The sequence below is a fragment of the Rhineura floridana genome, chromosome 6 (assembly GCF_030035675.1).
Source record: "Rhineura floridana isolate rRhiFlo1 chromosome 6, rRhiFlo1.hap2, whole genome shotgun sequence".
Classification (NCBI taxonomy): Eukaryota; Metazoa; Chordata; class Lepidosauria; order Squamata; family Rhineuridae; genus Rhineura; species Rhineura floridana.
The window spans coordinates 36,629,197-36,655,571 of NC_084485.1; the positions used below are offsets into that span (position 1 = coordinate 36,629,197).

General features: G+C 42.0%; 1 protein-coding gene across 6 annotated transcripts in view; it reads right to left on the reverse strand.

Annotated features, from left to right (window-relative positions):
- LPIN3 (lipin 3) overlaps window positions 1–26,375 on the reverse strand; it is a 59,809-nt gene that overhangs the window by 16,063 nt on the left and 17,371 nt on the right. For 5 of the 6 annotated variants that reach the window (XM_061631489.1, XM_061631488.1, XM_061631486.1 and 2 more), the window contains exons 2-10: window positions 17,533–17,733; window positions 15,069–15,164; window positions 10,088–10,332; window positions 7,637–7,744; window positions 6,891–7,008; window positions 5,445–5,907; window positions 4,397–4,496; window positions 2,272–2,456; window positions 291–387 (exon numbers count right to left, since the gene is read on the reverse strand). In XM_061631489.1, coding sequence (XP_061487473.1) covers window positions 291–387; window positions 2,272–2,456; window positions 4,397–4,496; window positions 5,445–5,907; window positions 6,891–7,008; window positions 7,637–7,744; window positions 10,088–10,332; window positions 15,069–15,164; window positions 17,533–17,724 — 1,604 coding nt within the window. In that variant the 5' untranslated portion in view covers window positions 17,725–17,733. Of the gene's footprint in view, window positions 1–290; window positions 388–2,271; window positions 2,457–4,396; window positions 4,497–5,444; window positions 5,908–6,890; window positions 7,009–7,636; window positions 7,745–10,087; window positions 10,333–15,068; window positions 15,165–17,532; window positions 17,734–26,375 lie in introns of those variants that run through there. The other variant, XM_061631483.1, reaches the window with a different exon arrangement.

A 26,375-nucleotide genomic window follows, 5' to 3' on the forward strand; every position in this document is an offset into this window, starting at 1 on the left:
CAAAGAATGGCTGTGGACCTATGCTCTTCACTCACATCAGCGGTCTCATGATTGGACAGGGGGTATTTTCAGTGCATTCAGAACATACAACACCCAAGAGAATAAGAGTGGAATGCAGCACCATACAACAATCTTTGGTGAATGCGCAGGGGGAAGGCAGATTTAAAAGAACACCCAAGAATTTCACTATATTTTATGGAATGCAAGCCAAATTAACTCGTGTGTATGTATATTACTGTACATAAAGCAGTTACCGGGAAATTAGAGCAGAAAGTGACCCTTCTACTCACTTCTTGTGGATCTGTATCACCAGATTTTGGTCCTCAAGTACTGCTGGGTTCTCTGCAAATTCTTGGTAGGAAACTATATGCTTCATAAACTTCTCTGCTAGAAATGGAAGGGAAAGAAAAATATGTCCCAGTTGGCCAGCAACCCTCAAATGACCTTATGTGAAGCTGTTGGTGGCTACCACCTAGAGGACCAGAACAAACGCGGAGCTGCTGTACTTTACCAGAAGGCCAGCAGTGGTCCATGCAGCGGGGCAGAGCCACTCTCCCAACATCAGCATCACTGCAGCTTACCTAGACAGGCAGTAGCATAATGGCAAACCCCTAAGTGCAGGGTCCCTTCATGATAGTCACGCCACACCCCCTCAGCTGATGCGCCCTTTCCACTTTCCCTCATCTCCCTTGTTTACCTTGTAAGCTTGTGAGTCTACACTCCACTACAACAGACATCCCTAGGAACCAGTCAGCATGAAAGGGGAGGGGGTGTGTTAGCTACTGAGAAGAGTCTTCTCAGTGGCTCTCACCTTCTTTCACTCTGATTGGCTCCAATCAGCACAAAAGGACAAGGACTCTTCTCAGTGGCTAACATGCTCCCTTTTCATGCTGATTAGCTCCTATATAAGGACCTGACTGGGACCCTGCTCCCAAAAAAGTAATGGGTCTATGACCCCCTGCATCCCTGGATGACCACACCCCTGTAGACAGGGCTGGGCAAGAGTGGCAGTAAGGTCAGGGCTACACAGGCACACCAGTGAAGTCAATCTGCTGCTTCAGCAGCACTCTCTCAACCTCATCACCCCCCCGCCCCTCTCCCTCCCAGTAAGCTCCAGTGACACCAGATCACCACTGCACACATCACTACCGCACAGGGCTCCCACAGACACACCATCATAGTTATTATATGCAGGTTAGGGCCATAGCTTGGTGAAAGAGCATCTGCAGAAGGTCCTAGGTCCAATCCCCAGCATCTCCAGGTACAGCTGAGAGAGACTCCCTGCCTGAAACCCTGAAGAGCCACTGCCAGTCAGTGTAGACAGTACTGAGCTAGATGGATCCAATGGTCTAATTCAATATAAAGCAGCTTCCTGTGTTGCTATTACTCTTAACAGCTAACCCACACTACACACACTTTTTTTGAAGTGTTATCAGTTTAACGGCTATTGTTTACCCAAAAGATCCAAGAAACACTCAGTTTTCTGCTCTGTCCTAACTTGGCCAGCTAATGAGCCATTCTAATTGCTAGCCATCTGTGTGGCTCTTTTCCAAGCCATTATTATAAGGTAATCCTAAGGTACAAGAAGAGTTTTTTAGATCAAAAAGTGGCATGGGGTGGGGGTAGGGAATAAGCTCCCTCCCTGACACCATGGTCCCAATGTGAATATGGGCCTTGAGCCACATTTACCCCCTTAAAAAGCTGTGAAAGACACAGTCATCTCTCTCTTGACATATCTAGTTGCACATTAACAATTAATCTGTTTCTTGATGTATCAACTAGCCGTACCCTAACCGTTTTACTACAGGTGTTGGTTTCCAGCAGCACCAAACTTTTACTCTAGCTTAATCTGCTAGCGCTGTCAGAATGCCAGCACACACACAAAGTCACATTCACTGGGATGTTCAAAGTCCAAAACTGTAGATTATTCCAAAGGTCTCCAATTGGTAATCAACAAAATTGTTGTGGGCACTAAAAATACCCATTTCACAGAAGAAAAAACTAGTGATGATGAGAACCGCCCAAAGTGGCAAAACAACTACTCTCTCAAAAACACAGACTGAAAAAGCAGGCAATGCTCTCCCCCAACCTCTGTCCTTGAAACAGACAATCCCACCCAGGCAACCACCAAACAACCCCCCTTTTAAAAAATAAAATGAAATTGGGGGGGAAGGGGCCTTAGCAGGCACCAAGAGAGTATTTGAGGGCTCCGTGGTGCCCACAGGCACCACATTGAGGACCCCAGGATTATTCCCTCTCTTTCAGACATACCATGAGATAATTCTCCATCATCCCCAAGACCTCCACAGACAGACAGGAGCATGTGGGGCATCAGGCTGCTTTCTGTAGGCTCCAACAGATTATCTGTGCTGTTGTCAATGGTAGCACCACAGTGCAGGTGGGCACGAGAGAAGCTGCCAGGATCAGTCTGTGCTTGGCCACTCAGCTCAGCGTCACTGACAAACAACAGAAGAAGAACAAATCACTGATACCATGGAGGCCGTTCAATGACTATGATTCTTTAAATGTTTGGAAAGATGTGACAAAGAAGGCATTAGAACCTTTTTATTTTAGGAAGCTCTCCCTTATTTTAATTTCTGAGTTGCTTTGGTGATCAGTAATATTAAGGCACATCCTTATTTCATAATGTTACCGTTACACTTCAGTGCACAGATTTCTAAAGAGCTGTTAAACCACCAACTCACAGAGCTACCTTTACTGCCCCTGCGCTTTGCTCATGTGTCAGTCCAGGTATATACAAAGTCTTCTGCCCACGTGGTTCATTTCAACACCAAGTGGATGCCTCTTACATGGTATGTAATCACATCATCACTGGGTGGACAAACGTCAACTTAAATTTTTTAAACATACATACTAAGTCTTTTTAATGTACCTTCTAAGCTTCTTTTAAAGAAAACATTCGTTAATATTGTCATCTGAATATGAGCATGTTAGTTCTACATACAGCAAACTGGCTTGTACATAACAGCAGAGGGTGGTCCATTAGAGCAAGTGGGGCACGGCTGCCCAAGATCAGTCTGTCCTCAGCCAGCCACCATCTGATTACCTCCAGTCTAGTGAGTGGCACTGCCTGTCATCCTCCTCCTGTGCCTTAAGCTCAGGATTGCCTTTCTAGAACTCAACAGAGAAAAGGATAGGGGCAAGACTAGAATTAGTTGGCTCCATCAGCCATTGGCTCTGTCTATTGTTGGCCTCCCTGCCTTCTGCCTTACAAGTCCTAATGATCACCAGCCTCCACTAATAACACTAAAACACAGTTTAGCATTATGTGCATGAGCAGTGGGCTTGTGCACTCTCCCCTCTTCTTTCCTTCAATACCACATAGCCACTAGAAGCATTTGCAGCAATTTGTCATTATGTCCGAACTGGGACAAACAATAGTTAAAAACTTACTATAGTTTGTCCAAACAAGTTAGGATCATTATATCCATGGGAAGGCACAAGACATTGTGCCACCTGAGTCAGGTGGGCCTCCTCTCTTCCAGTTTCATACACACACCCTGGCACAAGCTGCTTTTGCTGCTGTGGCATTTGCTCCATGTCTTGCTGAGCTTGCTCTGAGAAAGGGGCTCTTCCTCCGAGTGTGGCCTATGGGCGAGGTGATGTGGGAGAGAGCCTGCACCACCACTTTGCAGCAATGGCAGGAAGGAAAGGTCACCTCTGCCAGGCTTAGTGTGATTCATATTAGGGCTGGTCCTGATGTAGATAAATGCAAATACTTTTGCATAGTTTATTTTAAAAAGATAAGACATATTTTAAAACATTACTCATATGCGCATCCCTGCCATGAGCCAAGATGGCGGCAAAGCCCCGCCATTCCCTCGCTTCAACCTACCTTTCGTGGCTGTTGTGTGGTTGCGCGAGCAGCGCTGCCATTAACCACGATGGTGGCCGAGTTTCCCTAAGAGGCTGAAACCTCGGCTGCCATTTTGGTTAATGGCAGCTGCATGCGCAACCACATAACAGCCGAGGAAGGTAGGTTGAAGCAAGGGAATGGCGGGGGCTCCAAAGCTTTCGCCATGTGATCCGTGGCAGTGATCCTGCCGCAAATCGCTGAAGGGGAGCACCAGGGCCCGGGGCAGGCTTGTGCTAAAGGGCCCCAGCATGTCTGGGGCCAGCCCTGCCAATAGGTGTCTAAGACAAGTACCCCAAGATATGCATATTTACTGCTGGTCATGTTTGCTGGAGGCCTCTTTCAATTTTTCCAGAGAGTAGTGTGATATTGATTTCATGAGAATCTACAGCAGGGCAGCATACAAACCACTGTACACCTCGTGGCATGACAGCACTATGACACAGCAGCCATTAAACCTCTGGAAAACAAGGCTCCTCAGACATTCTGTGCCAGAATTAACAAACAAATCATGCTTCATACCTTTTAGGGAAATAAAGTGCTAATTGCTCTGCATCCAGGTTTGAGAGGTCTTCTAAGTAAATATCAGTAGGTCCCAGATGAGGGCTTCTCTTCATGGAACCTGATACAAAAAGGATGAAAATTAACAGCCCTATTAATAAGGAACGTTTGCTCCACAGACATACAAATAAATAAATAAATAAAAAGAATTCCCGCTAACAGCAAACGTCAGTGGTCAGTGCCTATCAGTTAGGAAGCAAAATGAGCCTCCCAAAAATAAGTCAAATGATTTGTTCGTACTTCAGGGACTCCCTAGATATGCAAACGGTTTGTAAGTTAAAAGGAAAATGGTTTTAAATCCACAAAACACAGCCATCTGAGCTTCCACAACCTGTAGAACATTGAGGGCATAGGAATTAAGACAAATGTCAAAGTGGACCCTTATGCTGATCAGAGTTGCAGTCCAAAACATCTGGAAGGCAGCAGGTTGGCAAAGGTTGAGTTAAAGTAACTCCTCTAGAGAGGACACTTCGGGGTCAAACACTAAACACCAAAGATAGGAACTTCCATCTTTCCTGCTATTGTGTGTGTGTGTGTGTGTGTGTGCGTGCGCGCATGTGTATAGATGTGCACATGTGTAGGTGGGTGAACAGGCTGCTGTCCAATTTCTCCATGGTTTCAGTGGGCACCTCCCTAGTAACTTATAGTATACTGAAGATGAACATGAAGAAGGTTGGAGGGGACAAACAAAAAAACCAAAAGCCCCCCCTCCTCAGTATGATACACACATCTAACAGCTGAAAAATGGCAAAACGCTCATATTCACAGGAGGACGTTAGCCCTGAACCTGAGCCGTATACAACAATATAGCGGGGGGGGGGGCAGTTTCAGTAGCAGGAAAGAAAAAAAATGTTCCCTCTGTCAACTGCAGGCGGAACTATGAGGCTTTCATTCCATGCCGGCTGGAGCCCTCAATAGGAGCACTCCTATTAAGGGATGGGGATACACTGCAACATTTGCTGTAGATCCCCACATGCACACATTCTAATAGCCTTCAGACTTGTCTTACCCCGTCTCTTCTCCAGGTTCAAGTCTGGACTCCTGCAGGGCTCTGGGCTTGCGAAACTAGTTCTCCTTGAAGATGGCGCTTTCATATCCAGAACAGGTTCAGTAATATCCTCAGCTGATATTATTTCTTCATTCTCTGGAGCTGTTGACAGGCCTTGCTCATCACATGGAAGGCCATGCGTAGTCTCTAGAGTGCTGCCAATCAGCTCAATGGAAGCACAGGGCTCTTTGCCTGCTGGAAGGCCATTTCCAGAAGAAAAGACAGGTGTCGGCCTAATTACAGGAGAGGCTAGAGCACACGATGCATCGGAGTCTTCCAGGCCCAAGTCGCTTTCCGAGCCTGGTGTGATGGCAACAAAGTGCGTTGTCTCACCTACAGGAATGGTTGCTGTTGGGGGGACGGCTGCTGTCGTGGAGACACTTGTGGTGGGCTTTGTTGCTTCTACTCGGCCAGATTTGCTCACCTTAAAGAAGGGGGGAAGGGGGATAATAAAACAGCATAGAAAGAGGCAAACTAGGATGGTCTTTTGAGACCAGATATGCATTTGACAAATACTCTCATGGCTCCCATAAGCTCCTCATATTTTTTTTCTTCCTGCAGGTGCTCAAATGATGGGTATTTTTCTCTTTGTTTTTTATTTTTATTACAGTCTGCAAGCAAGCCCACACGCATAATCCATTTCTGGCATTCCAAAACAAGACAATTCCTACTGGAATTCAATCTGAGAACCCATGAATATTGGAATACCTGAAGAACCACAATGGAAAGGAAATTGGGAAATTCATTCACCCCCAATAATAACCAAGAATAAGGGACTCCAGAGGAATAATGACATACGGTTTTGGAGGGAAAGCATACTCCTTCCCTGTCTAAATAGTATCCTATTGTTTAGCTGACTTTGTAATACAACTCATTTGAAGAACTAACACCTATCTTCCCTTACTGATTACACATCCAAGTAAATACTGCATGCATAAGAAAGAAGGGCTCCAAAGCCACTCAGTGTGTGGAAATACCATTCTTAGAGTAGGAACTGCACTTTCCCAGTTTGGTAATGGCAATTTAGCTGGGAAATACATACCAAATGCTAAGGGTGTCCCTACATGTCCTCCTTCTCTCCCCCATGATAGCTGCAGCAAAAGGCATGTCATGATCATCATTATCCCACCCCACATTCATTGATTGTTGGTTGCAGGAGTGGAGAAGCTTGCAACGTGGAGCTATTCAAGTTACTCATTTTTAACAGAGAGAAGAGAAAGGGGAGAGTTGTGGGGCTTTGCATTTAAGTAGTAACAAAAACAGATGGACAACTACACTTTCTGCTGAGGAAGTTTACTTTTTCTTTTTCTTATTTTGGTTGTTGCAACAAGTAGCTCAAAGCAGATGAGTAAGTAAATTGTAACACTCACACAGTAGCATTCACCAGAGCTCCTCTCTAATACTCACCTCAGGCAGTCTTCCCCATGACCACTGCATGTGGGATTCAGAGCCAAGTGGTATTTCAGGATTTCTAATCTCCAATTCAGAGTCACTTTTGGGGGCTGATGGGCAGTTCGGAGAAAGACTGAAAAAAAGGGTGAAATAAAAACATAAGTCTTTTACTAGCTATAGTGGAGAAATCTACTGGTCTAAGCTCTTAACTATGGGTTAAACTATGGGTTTATAGTGTGGCAGAAAAGCAGAGGGTCATCCCATCCTTACAAAGCAAAATCTATTGCAGAGTTAGAAATGGAATCCTGCTGTTTCACTCCTATCAGATAGCCCCATTATGCTCATCAAGGAGAAGTACGAGGGTGGACATGTGTCCTACTTTGCAGACAGTCTTCCATTTGAAAGTCTCTCAGGGGCCAGTCCTCTATTTAATGGAGTCTTCTATTTGAAAAGCTGCCTGGCTCAATTCCAGTTTACAGATAGAGAGCCATAAGAAAGGAAAACAGGAGAGGGCTTGAAGTTGCCCTGCACGATGAGCACCAGGACAGCAGACTGAGTAGGCACACAGGTCAACTTGTTACAATCCTCCCTGCTACGATGAGATGCATTCGTATTTCTACATTAGCCTATACAAATTGTTGTCTTCTTTAGTCTCCTTGTTGCCCTTTGTAGAACTGAGTAGGAAACAAAACTATATATATTTTAAGGGCTATTGTGCAGACTTTGGCTCTCTGCTCCATCATCCACTGCTATGTACGTACCTTTGCAGGGGAGCCAGCTCTCCATCAGAATAAGGATAGGCTTCTTTAGGTTGCAGAGTCCCGGCTCCTTCACTCTGAACATCAATGAATGAGTAATACATTGTGTTGCTGATAAGAAACATTAAAAAGAAAATCAGGTATAGTGCCATCATTGAAAGCATAGGGGTCTTAAGGAGTACTTTTTGTTACCTGTCTTGCTGCAATTTGTAACTATTTTGTGAGCAGCAGTTCATAAATTTCAGTAGTGGCTCCCTCACTTTGGAATTCTTTGCCAACTGACCTCCGTCAGGCCCTTTCCTTGTTATGCTTTCGTCAGGCCTTGAAAACCTGGCTCTTTAACCAGGCTTAGGAAGGGGGTTAGGGTGGCAGAGGGTAGTTCCAAAGGGGTTTATCCAGTTTTAAATTTTATATTGTTTGCTTTTTGAATTGTTTTTACATGGATTGTATTGTATTTTGTTGTACTTCGCCCGGAGTGGCAGATTAACCTCTGCCAGATAGGCATCTAACAAATCTAATAAAAATAATAATAATAAATACATTTAACTAACTAAACTAATTAAAATGATAGTAAATTTTAAAAAAACAAAACTTAGAAACTAGGCAATACCAGACTAGACAAAGCAATTGATCAATATAAGCAGTAGCATAAAAGTGGCCAACAGAGGGGGAAATTGGCAAATTAAAAACCAGGGGCTGGGGAAGTATTTTGTTTTGTAACATTTTTACACCATCCATCAACTGGGTATTCTGGATGGATTGCAAATTATATAAAAATCAATAAAATATAACATACAACCAAAATATAAATTATCAATCTTAAAACATAAAACCAATTAAATCAGCATAAAACCAGTATAAAGAAATTGGTCACAGTCTTACAATTGCTTCCAGACTACTGTGAAGTTCTAGACTGACTGACATATTAGCCAGGATAAAATTATTCTTTAGGCATCTCACCATCCCCACATGTCACTGCTACAGCCTAGAGCCCAGTAATAATCTTCACCTGGTGCCCTAATGACATCAATGCAGGCTTGTAGGGAGAGCATTCCACAGTCATAGGCCCTTTTCCCTGTAGCCACCCACTACATCTCAGATGGCAGGAATATCCAGAGAACTGCCTCCTTCACTGAAGATCTTAGCCACATGTGAAGCCTTGCTCCTTCCTGCTTCCTCACTACTTCAGTTGCCCACTGTTACTTCCAGCAAGGATAAGTCAATAAAATCATCTGACATCTTGGTGCCCGAGATGGAAGAAGGTTGTATTGTTTGCTTCCATCTGCAGCATAACTTCTCCCAGAAGAAGGGAGTGAGCAACAAGGGAGAAGACTGATGGGCAGTGAAATATCTGCTACTTATTCAGCAGGCTAGCTGTGAAAGTGTGTCTTGAGCCCCGCAGTTCTGACAGTCTGGACTTGGGTAGCAATGCTTGACAGGTGAGGAGGAGGAGAAGGCGAAGGGGACAAGTGAGCTGGAGCCAACTGAGAGCAAGGAAGAGGACCCAGCCCCCTTGACTGAGGATGGCGATAGTGCCATGAGTGAACATGCCATACCTAGTTGCTGCAGTAAGCAAACAAAAACACTGAAAAAAGCACACATTGTCCAACAGATCCATAGTTGAATAACAGTGTGCGTAATTTAGCATAAAACAGTCCCAAACTCAATCCCTGGCATCTAAAGGATCTCTAGTATTTAGGACCACCTGAAACCTTAGAAAGTAGGCAATACTAGATGAGACAGAGCAATTTATCAATATAAAGCTGCATCATATGTTCATCTCAGGAAGATATTGTTATTTGCTCTCCACTTCCCTGACCAGTGAAGAGTTCCAAGGGTGGCTCTTACTCAGGTTTGATTCCCTTTAGAAGAAAGATCATAGGACAATTATGCCATTTGATTAAATTTATTTATGAAAATACAAGGTGAGAATAGGTGGAGGTACTAATAACTTTATCAAATCGCAAATCTCATATCAGATCTCCAGAGAGAGCCCCCCCCCAAAAAAATGATGCCTATTTTCCTTCAGCTCCCAGTCCAGCCATCTGTCCTTCCATCTCCCTCCAATTCAAAATGTAGTTTTCTGTTCCTGGATTCACATACAGCCATGTTTTGGGGAGGAGTATGGCAGGAGGGAGACTGATTTTGCAAAAATGGCTCTGATCTTCCAGAAGTGCCTTCAGCTATTTCATAGTCATTCTGGGTCATTTACCTATAATTTCCCTAACAAAAGATACATGCAACACACTTGGCCTTTGACCATTAAGGAACTTACAATAGTCCTCTGGCCTCATTACTGCTTTCCTGTCCAACCTATGAACTTCCAACAACAAATAACAAAAAATATTATAGTCACAGACCTGGTAACCAGCAGCAAATACCAATTATAGTTGGTACTTGCAGCCGTTTCACAGGTGCAGGCAGCCCAAGTTTGGGTTATCATCACCTACTTACTTGGAAGTCAACAGTTTCCGCTTCTCCTCTAGAGATCTCTCGTTTTCAGTCTCATCTTCTTCTGAAGTGGAGTCTGCCAATGACTCCCTTTTCTTTGGCTTCTTCTTGTGCCATCTTTTCTTACGAAGGGCTGTGTCTGAGCGCAAGCTTTCAGGGCCTCCATACAAGCTGGAAGGCCTGCCCACAGGATCGTAGCTTTTCTCCAAGGGGATGGGGGATGTGCACAAGGAGGTGGGGATGCTCTCCTGGAACATAAGAGGGGCACACAAAAATGCTAAACCTCTGATCCAAGTTAGGGGTGGATTAAACTATAAAAGATGGAGAACTTCTGGCTATTCCCATGTTGTTGGACCCCAATCCCCTTCAGCCCCTGTTAACATGGCTAATGATCAGGAATGATGGGAGTTGCAGGGCATGTCAATACCGGAGTATAATTCAGTGCAGACAGAATATCTGGGACTGCAATTAGAAAGTAGGCACACTCTGCCTTCTACAACTGGCCAGGGGATTGATTGCACCCCCCATCTTCCAGGGGGGAAAAGTCACAGCAAGGGGAAGAACAGCTGGGTGCCATCCATCACCCAAGGAAACAGCAGCTGCAAGAAGCTTGCTTCCCCACTCCCTGCCAGAAATAACTCTTGGCTGAGGAAGGCAATGGTAAACCTCCTCTGAATACCATAAAAACCCTATTCATAGGGTCGCCATAAGTTGGAATCGACTTGAAGGCAGTCCATTTCCATTTAACAGGCCAAGAGCAACAAGCCATTAAGAGGAAAGGAAGAACACTCTGGACACAATATATTGACCAGAGGACCAAGAGTTACTGCTGTGTGCGTGCATGTGCGTGCGTTATTAATCTATTGTAAAATATCTTGAGTATCATTTTATTGAAAGCTGGGGTATAACTCTAAACAAACAAAAACAGAATAAAATTATGCAAGTTACATATTAGGTCATCAAGCCTGCTAATCATTTGTGTTTGGCATGCTCTGGGAAACCATCTCAGGACTTGAGCTGAATAGGCCATTAAGTCAGAATTCATTCTCTCATTTGTTATTGTGAACTTTGACATGATGGCAAGTTAGTGCTGAAAAGGCAGGAATATTTAAGATGGTTTCCCCCCCCAGTAGTATAGTAGCAAATTCAAAAGTGCAGGGTCCCTTCATGATAGTCATAGCCACACACCCTCCCCCTTTTTTGCTGCAGGGTTGAGAATTGGATCCTTGTAAATGCCTTCTCTCACAATAGACATTCCTAGGAGCCAATAAGCATGAAAGCAGAGTGTTAACTACTGAGAAGACTCTTCTCAGTGGCAGACTCACCTCTTTTCACTCTCATTAGCTCCAATCAGCAGAAAAAGTCTAGGAAGCAGTGGCTAAGACACTCCTCATTCATGTGGATTGGTTCACGGGATGCTGGAAACATAGGGGCCCTGCTGGGACCCTGCTCCCAAAAAAGTAAAAGGTCTAAGACCCCTCGAGACCCTGGATGACTATACCCCTGTTTTTTCCCCTTTCAGGCTTTGCACAAGTCACTACTCCCCAAATTCGATGACCTCTCTTACAGAGAGAGGGCAAGAAAGCCCAGGATGCAAAAGCAAAAAGCAAGGAAGGCAAATGAATAACTCTGAGGCTAGGATAAGATTATATAGCATGCAATTTCCTTACAGAGTGAAGAGAGAGAGGCTGTGAACAGACATTAGCTCTCTTCAGGCATTCATTAGGGGGCAATTAATATGCACAGGGGGCACCATGCTTTATAACCTGCTCTATCTCTCAGAGTCAGCTTAGAAATCTATGGAGTGTACTCTGCAGGGCCACAGATTCAGAATTTGGTATTGTCAGAACTTCAAGTTAAAAAAAAATCAAGTATCTAGTCTTCAGTGCCTGCTTATGATGGGCTTCAGAACATGTTTCTTTGAGAACCCATTTAGTAGATTTCAAGGAAGGGGAAGCGGTACTCATAATCTTTTCCCTCTGAAGAGCTTATTTTTTCAAACAAAGCTTTGGACACCTGTTGAAATGCAATCACTACTTGCTGAAAGCAGTGCCTGGCAAAGTCTCAAAAGGCAGATGGAGGAGTCTGAGCTGGATTTCAAGAGATCAGGGAGCTGAGCTTCAGAGACTAGCCAAAACAGACAAAAGGTATGCAAAAATGGACTTCCGGGAAGGGTGACTTAGCCTGTGCCTGCTTTTGAGACGGGCTCCTGCCTCAAAAGAAGCTTATTCAGATATATCAGTCAGATTTTTTCTTTTTTTTTTGACTGATTAAACTTCTCCCGGGTAGGGAGAAACGAAGAGATTAACCTCAAAGCCTATTTTTGTTGGGACGACCAGATCTCATTAATTTATGGGACGAGGTCCAGCCGACGAAGGTGGGACGGATTTTTAACAACAAGCTCTATCTGGAAAAGCGAACGTTCATCTTATCTTCTAAGAGAGAACGCACTAACAGGCAAGCACCCTTCTTTCTATATTTTTCTTTTACTTGACTTAAATTGTTGCTGTTTAAAAGAGATTTGCCAGATTGATCGGTTTTTGACATCTCACTGGGGAGCCATAACTTCTCTCTGCTACTCACTAATTAATAGCTTATCTCTGTTTTTGTTGCAAAAAGCTGTCCTGGATTTGCATTCTAAAGATATACACTGAAGAGGGATTTCTATTCCAGATTTTTATTTTGAAGAATATTATATTGCCTGAGACTACTCTCTTTTTGGTCTATTTTATTTTGACGAATCTGTTTTCTGACGACCGCCATTAATTGTTTCGATCCTGGGAACTGCATTTTGTTTACTTAAACATGGAGAGATAAGGCTGTCTGCTCTGTTTATACTGTGATGTCACCAAGTTTGGAGTATTAACCCAATTGTTGCTGAAATAAGAAGTGGTTTTCCTATATTTTTCTTTTAAAATGGCAATTAAGAAAGTGGCTGAGAAGCTGGAAATAACTATGTTTCAGAAAATAATGGATGAGATTGAGATAACGAAACAAAACCTGCGACAGGGTTGTAAGGAGCTGAAAATTGAATTGAGTAAAATGAAGCAGGAGATTAAAGATATAGGGGTCCCTGTGAGAGAGGTGACCCTGGAAGGGGTCCCTGTGAGAGAGGAGACCCCGGAGATTGGAACAAACGTGGAACAGGAAAAAGATTTGGAGTCTATGGACTTTAGAAACAAAATTTATTGTTTGGAGACACAGGAGATTAAAGACATAGGGGTTCTTGTGAGAGAGGAGACCCTGGAGACTGGAACAGGGGTCCCTGTGAGAGAGGAGACCCTGGAGACTGGAACAGGGGTCCCTGTGAGAGAGGAGATCCCGGAGATTGGAACAAACGTGGAACAGGAACAAGACTTGGAGTCTATGGACTTTAGAAATAAAATCTATTGTTTGGAACTCAATGTTATCTCTGAAGAAATTAATGAAGATTCTAGAGATAAAGTTATCAATGGCATGGATAATCTTCTGGACTGGAATGATGTGATGGAGCCCAATATAGAGAAAATCTATGGAATTAACTGCAGCCATGTGACAATGGAAAAACTTTCAAGAGATGACCCAGTGTATTTTGAAAAAAAGAACAGAGATATGATTTTACAGCAGTATTTCAGCAACCTATTCAGAATGGATGGCAAGAAAATATTTGGGATAGAGGTAATTCCCATCAGACTCTTACTATATGACTATGGCTTTGACAGCAAGATTATTATGGAATACTGATAATGGAAGATTGGATACTGAAATTACTGGACTTAACAAGACTACTGAAGATGGAAGATGGAAAATGGAACTAATAGGGATAATAGAACAATGGCTACTGAAATTACTGAACTTAACAGATTCTGATGTGATGGATTAATTGAAATGTTTATTTTGACTATGGTTATGACAATAAGATTATCATAATTAGTAATGAGATGGATTAATCGATATGCTTATCTGGAAAAAAAATTGATAGATATATTTCTTGAAGAATTGAAGCCTCTCTTTGACTTTTTGTGGAAAGAATAAAGTAATGTTTATGAGATTTGATGATTGAGTAGGATAGCTACTGGAGGAAAGTGATTTTATAATATGACTTAAGAGACAGGATTGTTATATATTATAGACTTATAACTGATTTGATCTTTGACAAATGGGAAGTCAATATTTTACTCTTTATTTTTTATTTTTGTTTTTTGTTTTTTTCTTTTTTTCTTTTTGTTTGGCTATTTTTGATTTTGTTTTTTGTCTTTGAATGTTTTGTGATTTTGTCTTGTATGTTTTATGAAGATCTGAGTAAAAATTATTGGAAAAAAAAAAAAAAAAGGTATGCAAAAATGAGCAAATATATGCAGATGATCTCAATCTGTAATGTTCCAGAGAATCAGTGCCAACTTTGCACACACCATTCTGGTTCAGAGAACAGAAACCTTGATGCTGGTGGTTATCAATATCACATCCACGCCATGGGTTGTATCAATTGCTAGTCCTACTCAGAGTAGACCTATTGAAATTAAGGAACAAAACTAACTTAAGTCCATTCATTTAATGGGTCTACTCTACATAAAACGTAGCTGGATAAAACCCCATATATTGAAAACATGTGGTTTCTCCCAAAGAATCCTGGAAACTGTAGTTAAGGGTGTTGAGAATTGAAGCTCTGTGAGGGGTAAGTTACAGTTCCCAGGATTCTTTGGGGGAAACCACATACTGTCAGTGTACTGTGTGGATGTGACCCAAAAAAGGGCCAAGCACCAGACATGGAATACCAACAGCAAAGAAAGCAAGACAAGAAATCCAGTAGATTATGGTCCAAGATGTAGGTGAATGATTAGGAGCAATTTATCCAGAGGCACAGAGAGGGAAGATGCAAGTCAAGGACCCCAGTAGCGAGAAGGCAGAAGAACACTGGAAAAGCAACAAGCCTTCAGTCTAGTTTATTAGATAGCATGTCTGAAAAGTAGGCCAAGGTAGTTTTTCTGCCCTGTAGTCAGCCCACCTTTTGTTCTTCTGACTCATGGACAAAAAAGGCTTCTCCATTGTCACCCAGCTTCATATGCAGATTGACTGGCTCCCCGTTGATTTCTATGTCAACCTAGAAAGAAAGGGTTCATTATTTGAAGCTTAGTAAGCCAGTGGCCCAAACAGACCTGACCTGCATTGTAGGTATAACGTGCAAGTTATCCACTGACTTTCACACTTCCCAAAGTTCCAGTGCAACACTCAGCTCAGAACTGGTAAGCTGCCCAGAGAACTTTTATGTTTTGAGGTAGCAAATGACTATAGTTAATAGAAACACATTAAAAAAAATTAAATGCATAAGAAATATACATAAGATAAGAAATATGTGTTTCAAGATAAGAAATATGTATTTTGAAAGAAACATTGTTGAGAAATTTGTACTTAAATGCGAATTTTCAAGCAGGTTTAAAACTTTTTAATATAGCAGATCCGTGCACAAACAGCACCACATGAAATTATTCTGTCATGTTTTCTTAACGTCTTTGATTTGAGCAACTATTTTTTGCAGCAAGAGAACAAAATAAAGCCAGCCGCTGCTCATTTATACATTAACTCGTTAAAATGCACGTGCGTGCAGGCAAATTCATAACTTTACATGCTAGACTTTCTGAGGCCGAGCATTTTGGAGAGGTAGTGAGAGAGGAGCACAGTGAGGTAGCAATAAGACAGCCAGGCCTGTTGAAAAAAAGATGAAAGAAATCAGCCAGGCTGCAGGCTTGGTTTTACTGCGAGAACTTTTGGCACAGCACATTTCACCAGTACAGACAGAATTCTGTTTGAAATGGAAGTTTGCTTCACAAGCTGACAACTGTCTCTAGGGTCCAGCAAAGGGCTTCAGCTTTCCATGCCAAGAAGATGGCCTCTCTCCTCATCATGAACCTTCTTCAGTGGCCCAGGCTTCCATTCCCCCCTTCACATGAATGGGACTTTGCTCAGAAACATGGGAGACAATACCCTCAGTCACATTCCTTTTCAGAAATATTATGCCTCTCTTGATCTCCATCTCCACCAATGAGAGTTGCAGATTTGAGATAGCAGGAAGCAAGCAGAAAGGTTGAAGTACATGTTCTCTCTCTAAAAGTCAGGAACAACGCGGCATGAGAGAAAGCAACAAACAAGTTCATCCACCCATATAGCAATCACACCTTGGTGCTATACAGATCACTTGGCTGAGTTGTACAGAACTGCAAACCCAGTTCAGGAATGGCCCTCAGTGGTATGCCAATTGCAAGGGTTAATTGTGTGATGGTAAGCACATCCCCACTGTAAAGCTGATTGTATTGTGTTATTTGAGCTAACACAGACACTATCATAGCCCCATGCATTTATTGATTGTGGTTTGTGGCTGCACAGCTGTCTCATGGAAGATTACTGGGGAGATAACAAATGTGGGCACAAAAGATCATGGACTGCTGGAAGATAGGAATGAGTGGATGGAGAAAGTGAACTACTTTAATGCCTTCATATTTAGCAGGCACTTTCAGAGACCAGCTAGAGAAGATCTAACCAATAGTCAATCTATAAATGTGAAAGTCTGAAGTTCTGGAGGGCACTTAGATGACAGGCCCATTTATACAATTATTTTTAGCATGAGAGTATATGGATTACTGGATTTGCTCAGTTGTCACAATCAGCTCAGTAATTCATGTGATGCCATGCTAAAAAGACTGCATGAGCGGGCATTCAACACATAATTCACAACTCACATCCTGCAGCATCAAGCTGTTGGAATGATTGGGTGGATGGACACAGACACAGATTAGGTGTGTCTGTGTGTATTGGTGGATGTGTATGAGGTGTGGGAGTATTATGGGAAGAGCGATATAGAATGACTAGTAGGTGCAGCATGATTTGTGTAGGTGTAAGGCAGAATTTGGATGTTATGTGAAGTATTTTGTGAGTCAGGATGTGCCTTGGCAAGAAGGTGGGTGAAGAGGGACGAGATCTGTTTTGGGCTATAATAACAATAACAATATTATTATTTTATATCCTGCCCTTCCTCCCAAAAGGAACCCCAGGGCAGCAAACAAGTGACAAAACACTAAAAACATCTTTAAAAACATCTGAAAAGCAAAGCATCTTAAAAACATATTTTTAAAAAATTCTAATACAGATACAGACTGGGATAAAACATCTACTTATAAAAGGCGTGTTGAAAGAGGGAGGATTCTATTGTTTTATTGCATTATACTGCAGTTTCTCAGTTTCATTGCTTATTATAAATTTTCCATTTGTTACTTTGTAAACTGCTTAGGGGCAGTTTTCAGTATTAAGCAAAATATACATATATTTTAACAACAACAACATTTTCTTAAGTACACTTTCTTAGAATTATTGATTGCAGTGGAATTTGGGAGTTTCCATATTAAACTTCCTTGATCTTAAGCGTATGAAGAACCATGGGCATTAGTCCTTCTCACCACACATCAGGGGTCACTTACCACTTTCTCTCTGGAATGCAGAACACGCAGCTTCCCAAAGCGCACATGGAAAGGCGAGCAGCGAAAGGAACCATCCGGTTGCCTCACCACAATGACATCAATGCAACCAGTCAGAGTGGCTGGGTTCAGGCCCTTATACAGCTCCTTCACAGTGCCCAACACTGTTTCGGCGAGCTGGCCCACATAGTTCATTGTCTGAGACTACAAGCAGAAAGGACAAGGAGACAGAAGAATCAGGTTTTTAAAAAGGGTGTTTTTTTTAACAATCATGTAATGCAAAGATGGGGAACCTTTTTGGCGCTAGTGGCCAGATCTTTGACAGATGGGTGGGGTAACCCATCTGTCAATCACATGATGTCATTATGATGCTGCGTAATTGACAGATGGGTTATCCTGCCTACCTGTCAAAATCCCTTGTGCAGGGTCCCCAGCTTGAGACCCACAAGGGGCATTGCCAGTGCTATGCTTTGCAAGCCCCACCCATCTGTCCATTTAGTGACTCTAAAATTTATTTATGTATTTTAATTACAACATTTATATACTACTTCATTGTAAAAAAATATCAAAGCAGTTTACAGAAAGAATTAAAACAATAAAATTATTGGCAAAACAGTTAAAGTCAGGTATTAAAAAATATTCAAAATAAAACCAACAATGAGTTAAAAATAGATAAAAACACAATACCTTCTACATGCCTGGGTAGGCTTGCCTAAACAAAAATGTTTTTATCAGGTGCCAAAATAAGTACAATGAAGCACTTGACTAATGTAAATAGGCAGGGAGTTCCAAAGCGTAGGTACTGCCATACAAAAGGCTCGATTTCTTACAAGAGTGGAACATGTTCTATGTGGAACCCGTAACATGAAAAGCGCACCTTGAACTTGGCCTGATAGCAAATTGGCAACCAATACAGATTTCAGAGCAGAGGTATTATGTGCTGATAGGGTCTCACTCATGTCAGCAATCATGCCGTGGCATTCTGCACTAACTGTAGCCCCTGGGTCAGGTTGTACTGCATTGGGATTTCTGTGACCTTGGCTAACTGGCCCCCAGGATTTTTTTAGTTTTCGTTTTTGGTTAGGAATCCTGACTGGTTGTGGGATGCTGAGTTTTCTGTCTCACTCAGAGGAATCTTGTTGTGGTTGGTATGGTATTGCATTTAGGAAATCATCACTGTCTTTTCTTTTTCTATTTGCATTTCATTTACCTTTATTCTCATTCCCTTTCATCCACAGAAGCAAAAAAAGTGGTTTCATGCACTTCACTCAACCCCCTTAAACCCACTGATGATGCACCTTGTTGTTTACATTACAGTTTGTTTCTTGCCCAATAGTGGTAAAAAGTAATTCACATACTGTGCAGCGTGGCTGCAATTGTTGTTTCCAAGCTGCTGCCTATGAAGGAAGACCAAACCCTGTGTGTTTTCTCTCTGTCAGTTATTATTCACTGGAATTGGGTTGGCTATCAAAGTGAGTTTATAGCAGCCCACAGCAGACAGAAAAGAGCAGAGAATTGTCTTACTCTTACTCATTTCTCAGACCTCCTTCTGAAGTGAAGGGTCAGATATGTAAAGAAATTTGGAGCAGCCATGTTAAAATGTAGGGGCAGGGCATTCCAGGCAGGGGGTTGCCAATCCCACTTGGATATGGATATCTTTGCAGAAGATCAAGCTTTACAACAACACAATCCAAACCATATCTATTGAGAAGCAAGTCCTGTTGAATTCCATGGGGCTTAGTCCCTTAGTAAGTGTGTTTAGCATTGCATCCTTTGGGGGCATCCATCTTTACTCCTGAGTGCTCCCATCTAACATCTCCACAACACTAGGCTCCTTTCTTCCTACAATGGCCTTCTGGTGATTGGGCTGACCTGAGGGCACTTAAACCCTTCTTGGCAGAAGCAAGTTGGCTAGATTAAATATTCTCTACCCAGGTTCCATCTTTTTGCTAAGATTTCCATCTTTACTTCCAATCAGAGAAATGTTTTTGTTTGAATTGTATGCGCCAAGCAACTGTGATTGATGCTTAAGATATCATGCTTAATATCATCACTTGGGCATGCCCCTATGACATCACTCAGGCACACCCCCAAAATCTCAGGGTTTGGGATGCTTCTGACCTGGCAACCCTAATGCTACCTATTAAGATTGGTCCTGTATTGCAAGAGGCTTTGTTGTGGCTGCTTTTTTTAAATACTCCACAGTGACATTAACACCAGTTATCCTTTTCTTTCTTTCTTTCTTTCTTTCTTTCGCTAAGAGATCCTTCTCCCTTTGGCCTGTGTACTTGCCATGGATACTAAAGTGTTTGTAACAAACTACTCCAGCCAGAGCGAGATACTTGATCAGCTAGTGCATGGTTTCAACAACCACCTTTGTGGAGATAATGGAAACATAGTGGCAGGGGTTATTTGCAGGAGATGTTCATTGGGCGCAATGGCAAGATGCTCAACCATTCCCGCACCTACAAATGCTCCCCCCAGCAGACTCCCTGGCAGACTCATTTTCCCACTTGGGAAAACCCACTTGGTGTGGAGGACAGATTTTAAACTGGTGGGAGGAGGAGACCTGCCAGGGAGAACAATCAAGCAGGGAAACAACTAAGCACTCCCTTTTACTCAGTTCCCCCATGCAAGCATCTCCCATAAACACCTCAGTATTAAGAGGTAAACCTGAGTTTCAGAATCTTGTGTTCCCTTTGTAACGTCTAGCACTGCCTTCAGTGCACAGAACCACCAAGCTAGTAAGAAATGATACAGGTGTCCCTGAGTAATATTCACAGGTAGCCCAACAACACAGTGCAGTGGAAGGAGGAAGAAGACAGAAACAGAATTAAAACTACATGTGTGCCCATTGTTCCCCAAGGGGAGTGGAAGGCATGCCTGCTTCTCAACAAAGTGATGATTCATAGACTGTGAGTAGTGGACTGATTTATCTGCTCTGGTTTCAGTCTACGCTTGCACTGGGACTGGGAGCAAAGAACGGTACACTTCTACCTAGATCTAATCTCCCTTCTCCAAGCATGATCTTTTCAATGGACAGAAACAAATATTCATCAGTAGAATTATCAGCTGATAAATTGCATAGCTTTTAGCCAATAAATCAGGTTAGTGATGAAATTTACATATAGGGAAAACAATTGTTCTGAAGAAGCATACTTTGATTTTAGAGGATACACACAAGTGTTGTAGCAGACATCTCAGGAAGAGGCATTTCCTTCTCTTAAGAGGATGCTCACCATCTCCATTCTGTATATTTGTATTTTTTAAAAATTAAAAGATTTCCTGCCCAGTTTAAATAAAGGATGCCTTTTTAGTCAAATGTTTTTAACATTAGTTGATTTAATCTAACCAATGTTACAGCCTTCTTTGTTAGCTGTGTTTCCATGCTAGACATCTAGGAAATTAAGATGAGGAATACAGAAGACTTAAACAAACTTGTATCTTGGCAAAGCAAGCAATTTCTAAGGTGATCAGTGTTACAAGATTACAGGTACATTTTTGATATAAGTCATCCCAGTTTGCACTTACATTATTCATGGGAAAGGCTTTGAACCTTATAATTAAGTCACCAGAAGTTATTGCAGACATTTAAAGTCTTCTTAATAACAACGCAGTGATGCCCTTGGCTGTGCCAGTACACTATACACCTACCCAAATTAAGTAATCATGATGAACTCTTCTTACATGGAAGTTATCATTACAAACTTAATTAGCACAAAACAGGATTGACAATATGGGCAGAAGCCTCAGTCATTCTTACGGTCTATAGCAAAATGGGTAGAAAGATAAGAATTGCTTTGATCTTGAATGGATGTAGAACAAATGGAAGATTTAAAGGGCAGGAAATCATGTGTGGTACCCTCTTTGGTATCTCCCAATAGAAGCAGACAACTCAGCTTGATTAAGCCAATCCACCACCACTCTTACTTTGTTGAAGCTGAGAACCAGACATACATTTCTGTTGCCACAAAAAAACAATGTGTAGTTCTATGTCTTCTCTGCCTAAATCTAATCCAGTCTAAAACAAATGAATGGTGATAGCACTAGTGAAGGGAGATAGTGGCATAAGGTAACTGGCACATTAAATGTTGCCCTCAAACATAACCAAAGAGTTTCCACAGACAATGAATAAGGAAACATTGAGGTAAACAACCACTTCTGATTAATTAATAAAAAGAAGCACAATTAAATTAACAGCATAATATAGGAAGATAAACCAGTTGCGAAGATGATTAATAGTTCATCATCCAATCACTGTTCAAAAATATGAATTATCCTTCAGTGTGTGACATGGTTTACTTTGCTTTAATTTTATTTTTGGCATAAAGTGGCCACATGGCATGATGTTACAGGAAGTAACACAAGTCAAATTAAGGGTGGTGCTATATATACTCTGATGATGTAACGTTAGGGTTCATTCAAATCCTTGGGCTTCAGGTCTCCCAGTCACACACAAGCATGCACAAAGTTTCCTCAGGAGATGTGTTACAACAACAAACTAGTTAAATGCATGGTAAGACAGTACAAGTCAAGACCACTTGCCAAGAGGCTGGATGCCACCTACCAGAGTGGCTGTAGTAGCGAGTTTCCTGCTAGACATGATGATCTTTGAGGTTCCTTTCAATTCTGCAATTCTATTAATAATTCTCAAGGATGTCAGCTGGCAGCAGGCTTCCCCCCCCCAACAGCCACTAATGCATATCAAGGCCTGTCCATTTCCATTTCTTATCAAAGGAGCCCATTGAAAGGAAACTCTAGACAATGTGTGTGTATTCCCTTCGTCACGAGTTCATCTTTTTCAACTCACTTGACTGTCTATAAATGGGCCCCAAGGAGGAAGCAGCATCACAGAGACTTGATTTATATGGTACACAATGTCATGTAGCATTGCTCATTTAGACTCTTCAACCCTCCAATATTTCATACAAGAAAATAAGAACCAAGTATGTATTTTGTAACAACCTGTGTGCTGTGTTCCTTTATTCAGCAGTAGTCAGCCAACCATTGATTAGAAGAAAAGAGAGTATTTATAATTTTGGATTACCCTCATTGGCCTATAATATTTTTAAATGAACACTACTACATTACATGAGCTCTGTCCAAAGTCAGATGTCCAAACTGGAACCCTGGTCAGATGTCTAACTAGAATCATGTTTGTTGACCCCATCCCTGACCTCCACTTTTGCACAGGAGCTTACATGCACATGACCTGTGTCTTGCAAAGATACACAGTATTCTAGTGTTGGCATAAATGCATCTCTTAAAAAGCAAAATACACAAGAGACCAACCAAGTTCAATGGGACTTACTTTGGAGCAAGGATGCACAGAACTACAGCCTTAGGTTCTAAAGACCTGGACCAGGGGTCTGAAATCTGACCACATCTTTAAAGATGTAACAAAATACAAACACATAACAAAATAGGGGCAATTTACCAGGGTCAAGTGTCAGCAAAATCAGAACCATACCCAATATATGAGTGTCACTGGAGTGTATAATATTGCTATCATGACCAAATTTGAGGTCACATGCCAAGATTATTGACAGTCTGGTATGCTATTTGGGTCTTATTGTCCAAGAAATCAAACTTCGAAAGTGACAGACCTATCCTCTTGTTTGTGTCATACTATAAAGATAGCTAATCCATAATGAAACATGACAATGTAACATGACACTCACATGTCAATGTACACAGCACTCCAAAATGCAACAGTCATACCAAGAGGAAGACAGACACTCCAGCAACAAAACTTTGCTGTTCGGTATCCTGAGAAAATGCCATTTCTCTACAGCATTATCCTATCTTGGAAAAAGAATGCTCCACAGCGAACAATTATGCATTTACTGTATGTGATACACACAAACCCTTTGATCCTATGGAAAATGCCTACAGTCATAAGAAGAGCATCTCCAACTCTCTCTCCGTCTCTCTCTCCCTTCCCCCCCCCACAGTTATTTCTTACCCAGCAAAATTGGGATAGTTTCACATCACCTCCCTCCCTAGAAAGAACTCCATCTCTCCTGAGCAATTCGAGCGAATTGATCTTGCTCCCCAGCATCTCACAAGTCCCTCTGGAATCTACACTGAACCAAACTATCCCAGGAAGAGGACCACTCTTCCCTTTCCTTAAGCAGTCAGGCGAAGAGAGCTCCAGTTGTTTAGCTTTTCTTTCCTGCAAATGTCAAGGATAAAGCAATTCCTAGAACTGAGAGAAGGGTAATGGGACAGTCCCCTTGTCACAATTACCTGCTGAGCTGAGCATTCTTTGATGCAATTTAATTGGCAGCCACTCAGGCAAGCTCACAACCCACAGCACAGAAAGTGTTAAGAGGTTAGAGCTCCTCTCTCTATCTTCCACTTTTATATTCAATGAAAGTGTTGAGGGCAACTTTAGAAAACATCTGGAAACACAGTACATGTGCACGATTGTGTATAAACAACACACACATTGCTACATTGTTATGGACAGTGGTCGTGGATCATAAACAGCTGTATGGCAGGCAAAAGTCGGCAGGGGGCTCTTTCCTCCATCAAGGGATCTCCATGCTAGACAAAGCTGTCAGGGGCCCAGAGTTTGCAGCCCTAGAAAAAATTGCATGCGTTTGTGGCAGAACTGTGCATTTGCGAACTTATATCAGAGAGTATTCCAGAAAAACATGGGAAGAAATTGCAAAGCAAGCTTATTTAGGAAAGCATGGAACATGTTGATGGGGGAGGGAAAGGTCAAGTACTTCTGCCTTTCTTCCTAGATTTTTTTTTTGTGGGGGAGGGATAATGTCTTGAGGTTTTGTTCCAATGATATCGTGAGAGTCACCCAGGATCTAGCTTATCCAGTTTTTCCCATAAAAGGTTTTTGTACTTGAGAGTTAGTGCCAAAGTCAGTTAGTGAAGTTGATACAGCTACAATGGCCAGTTGAGAAGCTGGCAGACCTAGATACAGGTTGAAGTTAAATAAGAGGAAGATCCCAGTTCTGAAAAAGTAAATGACTATCAAATGATCTGATACCAAAAGCTAAACAATAAGTGGAGGGTAAGTTCTTAAAACAGGAGTAGCCAATGTGGTGCTGTCCAGATGTTGTTAGACTACAATTCCTATCATGCCTGACCATCAGCTGGGCTAATGGGAGTTGAATTCCCACAACTTCTATAGAACATCATATTGGTTATTCCTGCTCTAAAATATGGCACACTCACAAGAGGAGACCACGGAACAGGTAGACAATATGCCTTCTGTTGCTATAGCACAGGAGATGGTAGTAGTCAGAATGGCAGGTGCCTAGGCCCACTGTGAGAGCCAGTGATTTCCTCCCTCAACCTCTTTTATTTCTGACTTCTCATTCAGACACCTGATGATAACTGTCATGAGCTTATCAGTGACTACAGTTCTATATCAGCTTTTAGATCAAAAAGGAATGTTTCCACTGGGCCGGAGCTACGAGGTCATTGAATCACATTAATAAATTACCAGCTTCAGAGGCATGGAGCATTGTGGAAATAGTACTTTAGAACCCTGCTCAGACTCCAAAATTCAAGCTATATAAATACTCAAAAGGAGACCAACCTTTAACTGACAGGAACAGCAGGTGTAGGGTTGCCAGGTCAGAAGCAACCCAAAACCTGAGGTTTGAGGGGCGGGCCCTAGTGATGTCATGGGGTGGGCCCTAGTGATGTCATCAAGCGTGATACATTAAGCATCAATCACAGTTGCTTGGAGCATACAATTAAAAAAATTCTGATTGGAAATTAAGATAGAAATCTTAGCTAAAAGATGGAGCCTGGGTAGCGAACATTTAATCTAGCCTACTTGCTTTCAGCAAGAAGGGTTAAGTGCCTTCAGGCCAGGCCAGTCATCAGAAGGTCACTGTAGGGACAAAGGAGCCTAGTGTTGTGGAGATGTTAGATGGGAGCTTTGGGGAGTAAAGATGGATGCTCCTGAAGGCTGCAATTCTAAACACACTAAGTGATTAAGCCCCATAGAACTCAACAAGACTGACTTCTAGTAGATATAGTTTGGATTGTGCTGTTGGTAAACCTTGACTAGGGATCCTCTACAAAGACATCCATATCCAAGCAGGGTTGGCAACCCCCTGCCTGGAATGCCCTGCCCTTATCTTTTAACGTGGCTGCTCCAAACGTCTTTACAGATTTGACCCTTCACTTCAGAAAGAGGTCTGAGAAATGAGTAAGAAGTATCTTTTCAAATTGTTCTTTTCAATTCACTCTTGAATGCACATCATACCTAGGGCAGATCCACACCATTCATTTAAAGGACATTCAACACCCATTTGAAGCACATGAATCCCACCACAGAATCAAGGGAACTGCAGTTTGTTAAGAGTGGTGAGAACTATAACTGTGAGGGGGAAATGACACTTCCCAGGATTCTTTAGGGGACGTCGTGCACTTTAAATGTGAGTTGGATGTGCTTTAAACGTATTGTGTGAATCCACTTAATAAATTTTGCCTGCATGTAAATTGTTTTAATTAATTTTTCAAAATGGAAATGAGCTATAAACTGTAGTGGGTGACCATGGGCTACTCACCATCTCTCAGCCTATCTGCCCCTCAGGATGAAAACAATGGAGAACCATGACCACCCCAAGGCATACTTAAAACGTACAGGAAGTATTGTACAACCATAGTGTGAAATCAGATACTTATTGGGACACAGTATGACAAAATATTTATATAAGCTTGACTATCAAATATGTTTATTATTTATACAACCTGTAACGATATTTATAGTGCAATCCTATGTTTGTTTACTCAGAACCAAGTCCCAATGTATTCAATGGGGCTTACTTAACCAGGGAAAACTGTACCCTGAAGTGATAACTTGTTCT